Source organism: Carcharhinus amblyrhynchos, chromosome 10 (assembly GCF_965287045.1).
Source record: "Carcharhinus amblyrhynchos chromosome 10, sCarAmb.v2.hapA, whole genome shotgun sequence".
Classification (NCBI taxonomy): domain Eukaryota; kingdom Metazoa; phylum Chordata; class Chondrichthyes; order Carcharhiniformes; family Carcharhinidae; genus Carcharhinus; species Carcharhinus amblyrhynchos.
Genome location: NC_137333.1, coordinates 10,845,902 through 10,863,228, shown reverse-complemented (window position 1 = coordinate 10,863,228; position 17,327 = coordinate 10,845,902). Strand labels below are relative to the sequence as shown.

General features: G+C 42.9%; 1 protein-coding gene across 3 annotated transcripts in view; it reads right to left on the bottom strand.

Moving 5' to 3' along the window:
• LOC145349533 (LIM domain only protein 7-like) overlaps positions 1-17,327 on the bottom strand; it is a 200,313-nt gene that overhangs the window by 102,605 nt on the left and 80,381 nt on the right. For all 3 annotated transcript variants that reach the window (XM_080198113.1, XM_080198114.1, XM_080198115.1), the window contains exon 5: positions 8,884-8,990. In XM_080198113.1, the coding sequence (XP_080054239.1) occupies positions 8,884-8,990 (107 nt within the window). The remainder of the gene's footprint in view (positions 1-8,883; positions 8,991-17,327) is intronic.

Genomic DNA, 17,327 nt, shown 5'->3' with positions numbered 1-17,327 from the left:
TACTTGTGATTTAATCTGTATTGCTGTTGGCTATGACCATCTGCATTGACTTCTACTGAATACTGCACATGTATTCTGACAAGTTACGAATGGACAGGTAGCTAACACATTATCGACAATGCAGAATGCTCAATGTTGCAGTAACACTAAAAATAAACCTCTATCACATTCTTTTCTCTCACGATTGTCAGAGGATAAGAATGACAACAGCAGAGGAACACAAGGTCCAGTGAAGATTGGCATGTGAAGTGGAGGAAAAATACTACAGATAAAAATTGATGATCATAAATAATTGGCTGGATTAACAGTACTTATAAAGCATATAAATAGTTCAGAAGCACGGAGGGAAATCCCAGGTCCTATTTTAAACCAATCAACATCCCTATGGTTTGGTTTTCCAGTCCATTACTTGCATTTAAATTTAAGAGTTTGTATTTTACCTCTGTCAGAGCTCACCTGAGCAAGTAGTGCTCCCAAAACTTGTGATTCCAAATAAACATGTTGGACTTTAACCTGGTGTTGCGATCCTTATTGTTGTACCCACCCCAGTTCAACGTGGCATCTCCATATCAGAGTTAGACTAATGAGCAGGAGTAATAACTAAAGCTTTTGTTCTCTTTATTCCATTAAGGCTTCAGGCAGGGAAAAAAAAAACAGTGGAAATATCTCTGCTCACTGCCAGAGGCGGTGCATTCACTTAGCAGCAAACGAACATGACCAAATCAGGAAAAGATTATTTGGCACATTACAACTCCTCCAGAGGTCACAATCAATTGTTCTGTCATGGATATCCGTTGCATAGATTCACATGATAACCCTCTTCGCTTAAAGAATACCAAGTTCCTTTGCCCACTTCCCTGAAAGTGAGACCAGCACAGGGGTATCGGATCAGGATAATGTCCACGCTGCTACTGGTACAAAATCGGAGACAAAGAGAAGACAATCCATGAATTGTCAATCACTGCAAACTGCTGGACAACTTGTATCACTCCACCTCATGAGGTACTGACCATCAAAACTCTAGCAAATTTCAAAATATTAATCCATTCACGTGTTAATAAGAAATTAAACTCATTAGGCCTAACATTTAATTCTGTAAAGCCCCTTTGAATTTATGTAACACCACAACCTCTCCAGCCTTGAAAATGGGATATCATTCTAATCGTACTTGGAGATTTTAAAAAATTTAGTCCTTACAAAATGTTTCCTTTCAGCCCATTTTTCCCCTCTCGCAATCCAATATTTCTTTCTCTCTATTTCTGTACCCAATCTGACACAAATTCACCTTATTGCTTGCCCTCGGTTTCTTATTCAATCCTTAGTTTGGTTGGCTAAGGTTTAATCAAGGCTCCCCCAATGGCCCACTGCTCTCAGATCCACCCCTCGCCAACCCCACTCCACCCATTTCAAAACTTCCAATTTTCCTTTTTAATACATCATGCAACTTCCCTTTAAAGCCAACTATGGTCTCTGGTAGTCTAGTCCACTGCTCTACAGGGCAAAGCAAAGTCACGTAGTTTGCAAATGTTGTATTTGTGCCTTCCAATGTTGTGTTGATTGTCTAAAGTTTGGGCGAGGCCTTCATGTTATAAAAGGATTATAAGCACAACACACCCTCAAGGGTTGGGGTGACATTCCTGGGAGCAATGAAACATTTACGTACTTTGAGGGTGGACACCATTCTGGAGGAAAGCGCATTAGTCACAACTGATTGGTGAAATACCAACTAAGAATAGCTCCTTAAAAAGGCGAGTCATCAAATGAGTTGCCAGCCCAGGTTGACATCACATAAGAATGTTGATTAAGTCAAATTCTTATGTTTCCATTACACACTGCTCATACCAGCTTTGTTCTTAATTAAAACATTCAACAAAACTTAGAAGGATTTGCCTGTTTAAAATTGCACTGTGGAAGACGTTGTACAGATTTGGCGTCATTAGCCCTCTCCCCAATAAAACCAATCCTTGATCTCACCATCTTTGCAAACCATCACCAAAACACTTGAATTTCCAAACTTTCTGACTATGCTGTCTCCCAAATCCTTTCCGAGAACTCCACTTTTATTGTTTGCAATGCAATCCCTGTCATAGTGGCTCTTGAAGTCACAATTAAGATGCGCAGAACTTTGGACAGGGTCAACCACACCATCCTCTTCCAATGCCTCTCCACCTTCAGACTGTGGGTGGTACTGCATTTGTTTGGTTCCATTCTTATCTATCTAGTTACAGGCAAAAGCTTCACCCACAATGGCTTCTCTAGGCACATCTCATGCCATTACATCTGTTGCCCCTCCCCAATAGGATCTATCCTTAATAGTGGCACAATAGTTAACACCACTGCCTCACAGCACCAGGGGCCCCAAGTTCAATTCCAGCCTCGGGTGAGTGTTTGGAGTTTGCACATTCTCCATGTCTGCATGAGTTTCCACGGGGTGCTCCAGATTCCTCCCGCAGTACAAAGATGTATAGGTAGGTAGATTGACCGTGTTAAATTGCCCCTTAGTGCCCAAAGATGTGCGGATTGGCCAGGGTAAATGCACGGAGTTACAGGGGTAGGATGGAGCAGAGCAGGGACAGGGAATGGATTTTTTGGAGTGTTGGGCAGACTCGATGGGCTAAATGGCCTCTTCTACACTGAAAGAATTCTATGGATTGTATGATTGCTTTCTATTTCTCATCTACATTCTGTCCTTTGGTGATATAATCTAAAACCACAGCACCAGTTTTCAAATACATGCTGACGACAGCCAGCTCATCACTACCTCTCTCTAAACTGTCCAGCTCCTCATTTGACATCCTGTTCTGGATCAGCAGAAAAATCTCCAATTGAATATTGGGAAGACATAATCTTGGGGCTCGATACAAACCTACTCCCTGCGCAACAACTCCACCTCTCTTCTTGATAACCATCAAGACTGACCCACACTGTTCACAGCATTTGATCCCGAGGCAGACTCCGGACCACGTAGCCTCATCTTTTTCAATCTCTGTCATCACTCAACCCTGCTATAGTTCATCTGGTGTCAAAACTTCCACCCATGCCTTTGTGAACACTTGACCTGGCTTCTCCAACACATTCCTGGTTGCCCATAAATTTGAGGTCTGTTGACAATGGTCCTTACTCCCACAAGATCCCAGTCCCTATCACCGCTGAGCTCACTGCATCACACTGGCTCCCAGTTAAGCAACATCCCTCATTTCTACCTCAAACAACACCAGAATTGAAGAGAGGTCGAAATGAGCGAAGTCATATTAGACTTCAGAAAGTGAACTCTTTCTCTCTCTCCACAGATACTGCCAGACCGGCTGAGTCTTTGCAGTACTTTTTGTTTCTTTTTCAGCCTTCTGGCACCCACAACATTTTGCTTTCATTAAAACGTTCATCCTTGCTTTTAAATCCTTCCATTGGCTTCTCTCTTTATCTTTGTAATCTTTTCTAGCTCTATGACCCTCCAAGATATCTGCACCTTCCCAACTCTGGCCTCCAGCAGCCCCAATTTTAATTCTTTTACCATTAATGGCTTTAGCCGTCATGCGTACAGTTCTGGTCACCCTATTATAGAAAGGATATTATTAAACTAGGATCAGTGCAGAACAGATTTACTAGGAATGCACCAGGACTTGATGGATTGAGTTATAAGGGGAGGCTGAATAGACTGGGAGTTTTTTCTCTGGAGCATAGGAGAATGAGGTGTGATCTTAGAGGTCTATAAAATAATAAGGGGCACAGATCAGCTAGATAGTCAAGATCTTTTCCCAAAGGTCAGGGAGTCTAAAACTAGAGGGCATAGGTTTAAGGTGACAGGGGAGAGATACAAAAGAGTCCAGAAGGGCAATTTTTTCACACAGAGGGTGGCGAATGTCTGGAACATGCTGCCAGAGGTAGTAGTAGTAGTAGAGATGGGTACAATTCTGTCTTTTAAAAAGCATTCAGACAGTTACATGGGTAAGATAGGTATAGAGGGATCTGGGCCAAATGTGGGCAACTGGGACTAGCTTCGCAATTTAAAAAAGGCAGCATGGACAAGTTGGGCTGAAGGGCCTGTTTCCATGCTGTAAACCTCTATGACTCTATGCTCTGAAATTCCATATCCAAACCTCTCCAACTTTCTTGAGAGCGCTCCTCGAAAAAGTACCTTCAAGATTTTGGTCCACTGCCTGAATTTCTCATGCCATTGGGTCTCAAATTTTGCTTTACAGCATTCCTGTTAAATGGACTGTGACGCTTTATCTTGTTAAAGATGCCGTATAAAGGCCAGCTGCTGGGCTACATAGAGAACGTTGTTGAATTGTGGAGACAAAGACGAGAAATATGGTGGAACATAAAATCTTATGACTAAGCACCACCGGCATGTGGTGTTGAGAAATAGGGAGAGGCAGTGCCAGTACTTGTCACGTCAATACAACACAGCCTGATAGACATTGGCACTTAGCTACTCCACCTTATTAGCGATTAACTGATTAGGCATTGAGAACACACAAAACCACATTAGCTGCACTAAAATAGATTTATTGTTGGATTCGGATGAGCATGCAAAGAATCAGGCAAAGGCAAAATAAGAGACTGGGGCAAAAAGGAAGAGAGATTGGGCAGGGGTTTAAAAAAAAAAGATACCAATCAATTTTTTTGACACTGCCTCTAAGCAGCAGCTTGGGATTTCATTTCCCACCCTAAAGATGCTTTCTAAATGTAAGCAGTTGCTGGTTGAGGGAAGGATTTTTGGTCATCACCCCAGGGTAACTTGCTGCACTATAGTGCCAACTGATCCATGGAGGCAGGAGGTGGCTCAACTCAGCATTTTGCGCACTCAATTTCCTGTTGAAGCTCTGGATCCCACTAATATATACATTAAAATAGAAATTATTCACAGTTTGAACTGCTAACATCAGTTTGGTGAAACACCAGATAAAAGGAGAGTTTCCTCCTTACCCAACTAATGGATATACCTGCGCTAAAGAAATAAATGCGAAGTTGTCATAGCTCCAGATGATCATAGGTTGCTCTCCCCTTGAGAGTAAAGAACAGTACCACATAGGAATAGGCCCTTCGGCCCACCAAGCATACACGGTTTCTGTCCCTCTGTTCACCTCTTATTCACGTGTCTATTAAGATGCACCTCGAACGTTGCTAACATGCCTGCTTCTACCATCTCCACTGACAGTGCATTCCAGGCACCCACAATGTGTGTGCAAAACTCACCCCACACATCTCCCCTAAACTTACCACCACTCACCTTAAACCTGTGCCCACTTATACTCAACCCTTCCAACCTGGGAAAAAGCTTCTGACTTTCATAGTATCTATGCCTCTGACTTCTATCAGGTCACCCCTTCGCCTCAGTCTTTCCAATGAATAGAATCTGAGTTTATCCAATCTCTCCTCATAACCAAAAGCCTCCAGACCAGGCAACATTGTGGTAAACCTTCTCTGCACCCTCCCCAAAGTATCCATGCCCTTCTGGTAGTGCGGTGACCAGCTCTGGATGCAATATTCCAAATGTAGCCGAACTAAAGTTTGAGGGGGGAGCGCTGACCGGTAGTGATTTAACCTGAAGATCACCACACCTCAGTTGAAGGGCAAGGTTGAGAAGGTGGGGCCTTCGTGATTTAATCTCAGCCGATACGGGAATTGAACACATGCTGTTAAATGTTACTCTGCATCATGTATCAGCCGTTCAGCCAACTGAGAGAGAGGAATGCCAATAAGAACAAAGGGTTAACAGCCTCACTTTTTTGCACTTTCCATTGCGATCCAAACAGCTGGACAAACCTGTTCTGCTACCTTCACTTGTGGTTGTCAAAAGCAGGTTACGTAACTTGAAAACACCTGCACAGCTCCATGTTCACAAACAAGATCTCAATCTTTTCCTACCCTGGGAAAAATCCACAAGCGACATGGTGACAATTACGAGTGGGAAGAAACAAAGAAAATCACGTTTCGGATGCGAGAATACCCAAAAATAAAATTTGGGGAAGGGAAAGAAAGCAACATTTTTGGTCAAATCATCTACTAATTACAGAAAAAAACCTCAGGTGATTCTGACAAAATTTGTTTTTTGAAGTTTTTTTTGAAAAAAACCAATATGATTTCCTCTGGCTGCCCACTTCCAGCAATGTCAGTGACAGCAATACTCAAATATCAAAGGTAAAGTGCCATAACCCCAGGTGACCATAGACCTTTGAGAGGGAAGAGCTGACTGCTGCTGATTTAACCCAAGGGTCACAACACCTCAGGTGAGGGGCAAGGCTGAGAAGGCGAGGCCTTCATGAATATCCTCAGTTGGTACGGGAATTGAACCCACGCTATTGGTGTTGCTCTGCGTCATGAACCAGCCAACTCAGCTAAAACCAGCCCCCAAGTGACAGTGTAGAACTGCAGTAAATAGCTACATCTCTAAGGGAAATAACTTCAGGCTGACCAGAGCACACCAATTCCAGAGACACACACTGGGGCCCGGAGGTCAGGCTTGTTAGCAGCCTAGCTATACAGAGTGCATCGAATAAGTTGGTCCACACGAGGCCAACTTCCAAACTGTGCCTTGCAACTGATGCTCAGCGACATCTCCGGACAACCTCAAATTCAGCATCTTCAATCCGATGAAGATAATGCTATTTTCTAAAGCGAAGAAAGTGACACAGCATTTCCAAGATTGGTATATCCTACATCAAAGGGGGTTGAGTGCAAGGGGAAATAAACCAACTTGAAAAAGTGGGGGGAAAAAGCCCTTTTATCCCTTTTCATTCTATACAGCTACATTAAGAACTTTTGTCCCTCTTCAGTCTACACAGACACACTGGGAAATGACCCCCCTTCCCCCCCCACCTCTTGTCTCCCTTCAGTCTGTACAGCCACACTGGGAAAACAACTGCTTACAGCTGAAATGGCACATAATTAAAGACCACCGAAATATGAGAATACCTGGCACAGAAATTCAACTAATTAGTCAGAACTCTTCATCTTGCGCTTGCCAGCGCAAATCTGGATTGCAACCACTCCCCTGTCAACTTTCCAAATCTACGCGAAACATCATGTATCATTAAAAAGATCTGTTGGGTAATATTTCCCTCCCATAAACAAACGTATAATCATTTTCAAAATTACTGCCACGATCTGCTCTTGAACCAGCACCATATATTTCACAGGTTAACTATACTCTGCACTTTGACGACACAGGGAGTGTTTTATCATCTGGCGAGACAGTGGAAAATGGTGGAAGGAAGATCTGAACATAAAGGAGATGGGGAGGGATGCATCTAGCAATGAAATGCTGTGTTTGTGGACAGGCACGTGAACCAAGTGAACTCCGATTGTGGAAGGGAAAGCAGATGAATGAAATACCAGGTTGAAACTGGGGTCTGCTGAATCGTGTTCACTTGCTTTTGGAATAAATGGTGCATGTACACTGCAGCTACATTTAGGTCTCCTTCAGCACGGTGGTTAGCACTGCAGCCTCTCTGCGCCAGTGACCCGGGTTCAATTCCAGTCTTGGTGACTGTGTGGAGTTTGCACATTCTCCCCGTGTTTGCGTGAGTTTCCTGTGGGTGCTCCAGTTTCCTCCCACAGTTCAAAGATGACCACTTAGGTGGACTGGCCATGCTAAAAATTGTCCCTTGGTTTAGGTTAGGGGGATTAGTGGGGTAAATAGATGGGGTTACAGGGATGGGTCAACAGTTGACCTGCGTAAGATGCTCTGTTAGCAAGTTGGTGCAGATTTGATGGGCCAAATGGCCCCCTACTGCAATGTAGGGATTTTATAGTTCAGCTAGCAAGAACTCTGTTTTTTCTTAGGATCAGATCATAATTTTCTTTGTAAACCCACCAGCACTTCTTAGCAAATCAGCTAAGCTTCCCTTAGAGTTGCTGTCAACTGCACTAGGTCAGTGCTTCAAAGCAGCAACACCAGGACTCGAGTCCCATAAAAAGCTGCTCATCATTTCAGTACCAGTCTCTTGAACATCTTTGGAGCCATGCCAAATGGTGAAGTTGTCTTTGTGCACTTGGAGCAGAATGCATGGCAGCCAATAGCAACAGAAATAGAAAAGTAATAATACAAGTGTGTACTAAACAAGACAAACAGATACATATGTCAATGAAAGACCAATACAATACAAAGCAGTCATGTCATTTATCAATAAGCAATGAGCGCACCTCCCCAAACCTGTTACATGTAACACTGCATTATAAAAGAAAACACCTCTTCAGGCATGTATGTTCGGGACCAGTTTGGAAAACGATCAGGTTTTATTTGATTTTGGCTGCAAACTTACATTCTCACGAGTGTTTATTAGCCAGAAAGCACCCTATATTTAGCAAGTTACTTATCTCATTTGCAAACAGATACTTTTAAAGAAACATAAAAGTTCTGTTTAGCACCCCAAGATCTTAAAGACAGAAAAATGCTGAAGTTGGATTCTCCACCCCCTCCACCCCCCCCCCCCCCCCCCCCCCCCCCCCCCACACACACACACACACACACACACACACACACACAAAATCAATCTAGACAGGTTTTGATTCAGATACACAAACAGTTCTCAGGACGCTTTCAGAATTGAAGGGTTTGCGATTACCAAGAGACCGTTCCAAATTATTGAATTCCAGTCAACACAGCCCACAACAGTTCTTTCTTCAAATCTTTCACTCGCACCGTAACTTTACTGACATTTTAAAAATATTGGTCATACAATTCTGCCAACTACACTTTCTCTTCTCCCATTTCCTCACAAAGAAACCATTGTACATATTTAAAAGTACAAATGCCAGTGTATGTAATCAAAATATATCAAGACCAGCATCAGGTCACAAAGAACCCATAGACATTACGAACATCCAAACAGTCTCTACCTAGCGCAAAAAGTTTATTAAGCATAAAACAACACTCACTTGACAGTGACGCGACTGGATAAGTCCTGTAGGTCCCCTGGGTGAAACAGCTGAGCTTCTTTTAAACCAAGTTTCTGACAGCCTTTGAGGAAAACGTTAATGTTGTCCTAGGGAAAAAAAAAATGAAACGAATTCCTTGCTTAGTTACACGCAAAACAAGGAAAGCCAACTCAGTCTAAAGTCCTTTGCACTGAAGTGCTGCACCAGAGTAAAGGTAATGGAGAGAGAGGGAGGGAGAGATTTATCAGACTTCCAAATGATTCAGCACTGGCAATCTATGGATGTGGGTTGGCTGTGGGACTGACTGGCACTTGTCTATTACCTGTTATAGTATGACTGCACTGCATGTGGGCAGCTACCATTACTGACGTCTGTGTTACATAAACATTCCACCCTCCTTTTAGTCTCTCATGACACATCGAATTACTTCTCGTGTCTATTTAAAAGAAAAACTTTTGTGAACATCTGCCCACCCAGAAACTGCCTGCAGCCCCACGAGAAAGGCAGGATGGAATAATACTTCCTCCTGTTTTGTCACTATGATGGGACTCTCAAATTTACCTGGACTCCATTACTGGTAGCAAAGGTTAACGCACTTCTACAGCAGTTAACGTAACATACGGTGCAGCACTATTTAAGCAAGGTGTGGTATAGTGCAGCACCCACTGCACCTGTTTGCTAGCAACTGTTAAAGAAACAGTAAGGAAAAACAACAGCAGGTCTTTATATATTAAGTTTGTTTATTACTGTCACAAGTAGGCTTCCATTAAGAATCCAATGAAGTTATTGTGAAAATCCCCTAGTCGCCACACTCCGGCACCTGTTCAGGTACGTTGAGGGAGAATTTAGCACGGCCAATGGACCTAACCAGCAGGTCTTTCAGACTGTGGAAGGAAACTGAAACCCATGCAGACACAGAGAGAAGATGCACACTCCACACAGATAACGACCCAAGCCTGGAACTGAACCCAGGTCCCCGGTGCTGAGACGCAGCAGTGTCAACCACTGTGACACTGGATATGAAAAAGGACCCGCAAAAAAATTCATATTGAACTTGTGTTTGGGCAGAACACATAAAAGGACAGATATTTCTGTCTATGTGCGTGTGAGACTGAAATATAAGAAAGGTTCACCAGAACAATCCAAATTACGGACATCTTTTTGGTTACTTGCAAATTTAAGATGAGAATTTAGCTCTCACTTAAGTTTATTTATTCGTGTCACAAGCAGGCTTACATTAACACTGCAATGAAGTTACTGTGAAAATCCCCGTTTTGAATAATTCCAATCAGTGTAGTGCTGTAACACAAACTATTTGGTTTGTAACTTGTTTCAATGTTTTATGCTTAATTCTTCTTCTTAAAGTTGCCAAGGCACTTCTACTTCGAAGAATTTCAAGTAAATTAAGGAAAACATTTGACCATTTCTTCAAAATACATCTGGGCACGTCACAGCATGCTTCATATTCTTTCGTTCATCATTCATCTGGAGGGAGGGATACGTCACATTTAAATTCAACACAGCTCAACCTTTGTACAAATTTCTCAACAAAAGCCAAAAGCTGGAATGGGCAAATCACAGTCGAGTTAAATTGGACTTTATTTTTAAAATCTTGAGTGGCATCATGAAATTAGGAATAAAACAGGTCAGGTTTCATTTCTGAGCTTATACAAAACCAACAGCAACCTTGTGTTGGCTCAAAAAATATCAGCGTGTGCCACGCAGTTCTGTTTTCTACAGATGGAATAAGATACTTTCCGCTGGTAAATTTATATTCATTAGTGGGATATGGGTGTTGCTGACTGGCCAGCTTTTATTGCCCATCCTCAGCTGTCCTTGGAGGGCAGCTGAGAGTCAACCACGTTGCCATGGCTCTGGAGTCACGTGTAGGCCAGACCAGGTAAAGATGGCGGATTTCCTTCCTTAAAAAGGACGTTAAGTGAACCAGATGGGTTTTTCCAACAATGGTTTCAAGGTCATCTGTAAATTCTTAATCCCAGATTTCTTTTTTTTTTAAAAATTGAATTCAAATTCCACCATCTGCTATGGTGGTATTTGATTCCAGGTCCCCCAGAACATTAGCTGAGTTTCTGGATTAATAGTCTAGCTATAATATCACTAGGCCACTGCCTCCTCCCATATTTATTATCTAAAATGGATGGAATTTCTTTATTGAAAAAATAGGTTCAAGTTAGCTTTACAAGTTTTCTCTTCATTTACCAGCTTGTAGGTAAAGATAAAATTGTGCTAAACTGCATAGATCCAAGTTTACATATTCAGGTTATAAATATGAAAATTTTTGAGAGAGAGTTGTTAAGTTAAAAAGTCTTCTCCATTTGGGCTGAAGGTCAGAGAGAGCATTGAGAAGTGAGGAGATTGGTCTATAAGATATAGGAGCAGAATTGGGCCATTCGGCCCATCGAGTTGCTCCACCGTTCGACATGGCTGATATATTTCACAACTATATTCTCCCGCCTTTTCCCCCGTAATCTTTGATCCCGCCTACCAATCAAGAACCTTATCTTAAATACACTCAGTGCCCTGGCCTCCACAGCCTTCTGTGACAATGAATTCCACAGATTCACCATCTTCTGACTGAAGAAATTCCACCTCATCTCGGCATGAGGTGTTTTTGTTTTGTAAAAGGCTCATTCTTGTTCTGCAGAATAAACAAAAGATGCACATATCAGTTGTGGTTCCACTGATAGCCTCTTGCCACTGAATCACAAGGATTTGTGTTCAAGTTCCACTCCAGCACAGGTCAACAAAAATCGAGGCCGCTACTTGTAGGTGCTGCCCGTCGGATAAGATGGCAAATCAAGGTCCCACCTGGGACCTTGATTTATATCTGGGTAGATATAAAAGATCCTGTGGAACTGCTTCAAAATAAAGGGGGGAGAGCTACCTGTCCTGTCCTCTTGGTCAACAGTTATCCCTCAAATCAACTCGACAAAAAAAATTGCTGTTTGTAGGAGCTTACTGTGTGTAAATTAGTTGCTTCTTTTCCTGCTTTACAACAGTGACTACACTTCAAAAAGGTATTTTGTTGGCTATAGGAGCATTGGCCACAAAGAGCATTCTGTCTCAGAGAACAGAATCCTCACAGTGCAGAAGGAGACCATTCAACCCATCGAGTCTGCATCAACCCTCCAACACAGACCTATCCCCATGACTCCACATATTTACTCTGTTAACCCCCCTAACCTACACATCTTGGCACATTAAGGGGCAATTTAGCATGGCCAATCTTTGGATTGTGGGAGGAAACCGGGGTACCCAGAGGAAACCCACGCAGAGACAGAACGTGAAAACTCCACACACAGTGACTCGAGGCCAGGATTGAACTCAGGTCCCAGGCATCGTGGGACAACAGTACTAACCACTATGTTACCATGCCATTACAGTCATCAGGGGCAGAGTCATTCTGAATTTGATCGATAGTGTAAAACAGGTTGTTATATCAATAACACTCAATTTGAGTGTAAAAGGTTCAGAAACCAAACAATAAATTTTCATCATAGCATCCTACAGTGCACAAGGAGGCTATTCAGCCCATTAAGACTGCACCAACTCACTGACCTTGCCCTCTCCCCAATCAAGGCATTTACCATGGCTAATCCTCCTAACCTACACAGCTTTGGACATTAAGGGGCAATTTAATATGGCAAATCCACCTAACCTGCACATGTTTAGAGTCTTGGAGGAAACCGGAACACCCGAAGGAAACCCGTGCAGACATGGGGAGAACATGCAAACTCCACACAGTGGCCCAAGGCCAGAATTGAACCCTGGTCCCTGTGCTGTGAGGCAGCAGTGTTAACAAAAGTGCCACTGTGCTGCCCCCGAAGTGAAAGTCTTTTTATATATATATGCCATCTATCAAGCTCATTGTTAAAAAACTCAATGCAAATACACCTCGGTACACTATAGACAAACAACTCTAAAATGAAACTGGAACATCCTCTGATTCATCCACCATCTTTCACAATACAATCCCAAACTAAGTGTTCAGTATTATAGTCAAAAGAGGGAAAGATGGACAACAGAAACTGCTGGAATGAGTGTGAAATTACACGCCCATGAAAATCTCTGTCAGACAACTGGAATTTCCAAGTGGGTTTGCCATCCTGATACATGTTGCATTATCTGTAGTCATGTGAAACAAATAAAACACCCTTTTTTTTTTAAGGCTCGCCTCTGCTGCTCCCCAGACAAGACCAACTCCCGGCCAGGGGCGTGGGTCCACAGATGCAGGATTTTCTTTTGTAACTTGCGCAATTACCTCACCTTAATTCATTTGGGAAACTTGACAGGGGATTGCTCAACTGGCCTAACCCACATTGTTCCGACAGCACTGAAGGCCACTAGGCAGCTGTTAGTGGGATGCGGATGGGAGAATCAAAGTGGTAAGCAACCAGAAGAATCTTATTGCAGTCAAAATGGGTTCATGAATGATCCTCGCAACGACTAGCAGAACAGCAAAAAGGGCAGGGGGAAAAATGCTCAAAATGCGTTCAGAACTTTCTTGATCAATATTTTCCCAATCTTATGAGAAAAGAAGCAGTTCTAGATTGAGCTCTGGAGGATGAAATGGGCAAATAAAGTTTGTTACAATAGGAGATCCTTTAGGAAAGAGTGATCATAATATTAGATTTAGAGCCGTTATGAAAAAGAAATCATGAAATGTGAGAACTCTCAAGTGAATTAGGGCTGTTTTCAGCAAGTTGGAAAGGGTATACTGGAAACAAACAAAAAAAATGACAGGTGGAACTGTAAAAGCAGCAATACAGGGTGAACCTTTCAAACACATAATTCAGGTACAGGCTAGAGATACTCCCAGGAGAGGCGGGGAAGGAAGGGAGTGCAAAGCTTCAGCTCCCTGAATAGCTAAAACTGTGGTGATCAAAATGAAACCCCAAAAACAAAAGCCTCATAATAAATGTCAGGTTTATGATTCAGGAGAGAGTTAAACTGAATACAAAAGCACACTGCACAGCAAAACAAAAAAAGAGGGGCGACGTAAGATAGAAGGGCACATAGAGAAGACGATCCTCCATGAAAATTAATAGTATATGGGAAGAGGATAGCATGGTGGCACCATTTAAGAACCAAAATAACCTTCCTGTGCAAACAGAGGAAAAGGCTGAGGCACCAAAGGATGAGGCAAGATTTCACAAGGCTGAGCTTATGCCCTATACCTACTGTTTCCTACTTTTCCCTTCATCACCACTTCCTAACAGTGGCCTCGCATTGGTTTTGACCTTTTGGTTAGGAGGGGGGACTTGGCAATAGCAATCATGACCCTAATGCATCTGGAGAAGAGATGCTGAGCTGACGACGGAAGACCCTGCCTCAGCATATCGTACAGAATGAGCAGAGCAGCAAGGAAATGTGTGTGGTCTCAGGCATATTTCTCAAGCTTGGCTGAATGCATCGCCCTTTCTGCCAGGCCAATGGACTACGTGTGCAAGGGACCCACTTGTGATGTGTTCAATGTCCCACAACTTTCTGGAATTGAACTGACAAGCGTTGTCTGTCATTATCCGCTGCAAGCTGTGTATTCACTGTGTATGACGAAATGTCTCTTCAGCTTGCTTATAACTGTGTCGCCCTACGTGTCCGGTAGGTGGTCAACTTCAAACCAACTAGAGTATGAATCTACTAGGACCAAGTTCTGTTTACCATTCCATCCAAAAATATCAACCATATGTCAGCAACTATGGGGGATCTGGGACTTCACATCGGTGCAGTAGTTCCTTGGCTTGACGCAGCTTGTGTACTGTGAATGAGGCATGGGATGGCACGATGGCACAGTGGTTAGCACTGCTGCCTCACAGTGCCAGGGACCTGGATTCGATTCCCGGCTTGGGTCACTGTCTGTGCAGAGTTTGCAAGTTTTCCCCGTGTCTGCATGGGTTTCCTCCGAGTGCTCCAGTTTCCTCCCACATTCCGAGATTCGTGCTGGTTCGGTGCATTGGCCATGCTAAATTCTCTCAGTGTACCCAAACAGGCGCTGGAGTGTGGCGACTAGGGGATTTTCACAGTAACTTCATTGCAGTGTTAATGTAAGCCTTCTTGTGACACTAATCAACAAAATAAATAAATTCATAAATCTGGCTTTGCATCATCAGCTGTGAGCGTTTGACCCAATGTAGGGAGCCTGGCTGATCCTGCAGTCAGCAGGGTTGAGCTTTAACTGTGCGATCTTGGTTCTGTCGAGGGCTAGACAAAGACTGTTCTTGCATTGTGCAACCCCAGGCCAGGATGCCTCTGACGGTGATTTCACAGGGTTGCTCTGCAAAAAGTTGCTCTTCCCAACATTGGCAAACCTCACTGCCAATGGAGATCTCATAGGGCACATGGAGGAAACAACATCTGCCTAGCAGAGATACAAAGGTGGAGAATTTTGGGGATTCTTCATCCCAGCAGGATTTGCCAAAACCCGCACTTTGCAGCCAAGGTGCCAAATGGTCTGGCATTGAATATGTCTGCTATAACCTGTCCCACCCTCTTTATGGGGTGATGAGGTCTGAGCAGCACCTTGTTCAGGTGGAACAGGTCAACATAGACCCTGAGGCACCATTGTAGAAACCCATTCTGTTGCCTCATCTTTTTTGGGGGGTGTGGCTGAATTTCAATAAAGGTACACAGCTTGAATACCTGAATACTTTGGTTACAGGGAACAGATCCCCACATAAGAATATTGCATCCAGCAAGTTTAAAAGTGAGCCATATTTTGAGCTTGACGAATTATCCAAAATTGTTTGTTCATGGTGATATTGGTACACTCAGAACTATTCAGTTAGAGCAGGCCAATTGTGGAATCACACCTAACAATAGAAGTTTTAAATTACCTAGGAGTTTGCAGAACCTCCTGCTTTCTCCATGGCAACACCGTGACCAGAGTCAACTTGCAAGCCAATGAGCACCCTTTTCTCCTGTGATGTGTGACGCTAGTGTGCTTTCAAGAATTTTTTTTTAAATCATGTTCTCTGCAGTTTGTAAGCAGGCCTTTTGGTTTCATTGTGGTACCAGCTGTCTGCTTTTATTGCTGCTTCAATGGTTTAAATGGGGTTTTATTTTTACTTTGGGTTTCATGCAACATCCAGGATTTTACGACCTTTTGAATTGTATGGGGGAAGATTGATGGACAAGTCAAAGTCAGGTGGCCTCTCCACAGAAGAATCCAAGGATTCAGTTTCAGTCTTGGCTCAGAGTCAGAAGCTGGCCTGGTTGTCAAGTTGCAGGCAGATTTTTTCTCTCTCTTTATGTCTCTTCCTGGTATTGTGGATTCTGCTGGCTAGCTGGAAACAGGTCTTCTTACCTTCCTGGAGTGAGGATTCTGTCTCTTGCAGTGGTTCGTTGGCTAAAAGCTAGAGGCCTCATGGCATAATCTCTACCTCGAGGTCTGCTTGGAAGTCAGTGTTTCAATTGTCCAACCAAAGGATTAAGTTCCAGCATCATGTGAGCATTCTTATTTTGTGTGTTAAACCTATGGCAACAGTATATTTTAAGGAGGCTTGTTTGGTTGGAATATTTCCTGTAGTTGTTAAGGTTTATACAATATCATTTTTTTTTCTTCTTGTTTGCAATTGGTAAAAGTTATTCCTACCTGTTCTCAAATAAACTTTGTTTAATAAAAGCTCCCTAGCAGCTCATTTCAATCATACCTGAAGTGAAACATCTCTTGCTTATCCTAGCCAAATTCAAAAATTAGAGAAACCTATCATTCAGGCAGACTTCATAAAACACTTGGGAGTTTCTGACCTGAATTATAACAACTATTAATTGTGACTCTTTGCAATTTGGCATTCTTGCATTTGCCCTGATGAGCACAAGACAAAAAACTTCAGCAATGAGTCTCTCATTAGCAATAATCAGGATTACTCTTCCTACACTGCTTACACAAGCCCAATTCAACTACTCGGGAGTTTAATTAACAATGCGACGGTGAAGTGGCCCCACCCTGTTTAATGTGGAATCGCTGATAAGAGACGGCGAGAAAATGAAAAACATTGCTGGAAAGAGGAGGGGTGGGATGGAGACTGAGCATAAAAAGACTGTTACAATGAGAAAAACAAATGTCAGGAGTTTAACAAGACATTTCTCAAGCTGCTGCAACAATTCCAGATTAGAAGTCACTCAGTTAAGCCATACCTCAGTGACGCCCTTACATTTATCAAGGTAATGAAGCGTTCATGAGCACACTTGAGGTCACCACCTTTAGTTAAAACTTCTGAGGTCATCTTTGGATTGGATATGGTCTTACCAGGCTGTTCAGTCATACGATAGCATTCCAGACTGGTGAGAAGGCATGTTCGAGAAACAAAGGTGCAATTATAACCCAGCGACCCTTCCTTTTTGCAACTATCCTCATCTCTGCTTACCACTCGATTTTATTTTTTGCACATTTGGTCGCAAACCGCACTCGGTTTTCAGAACAC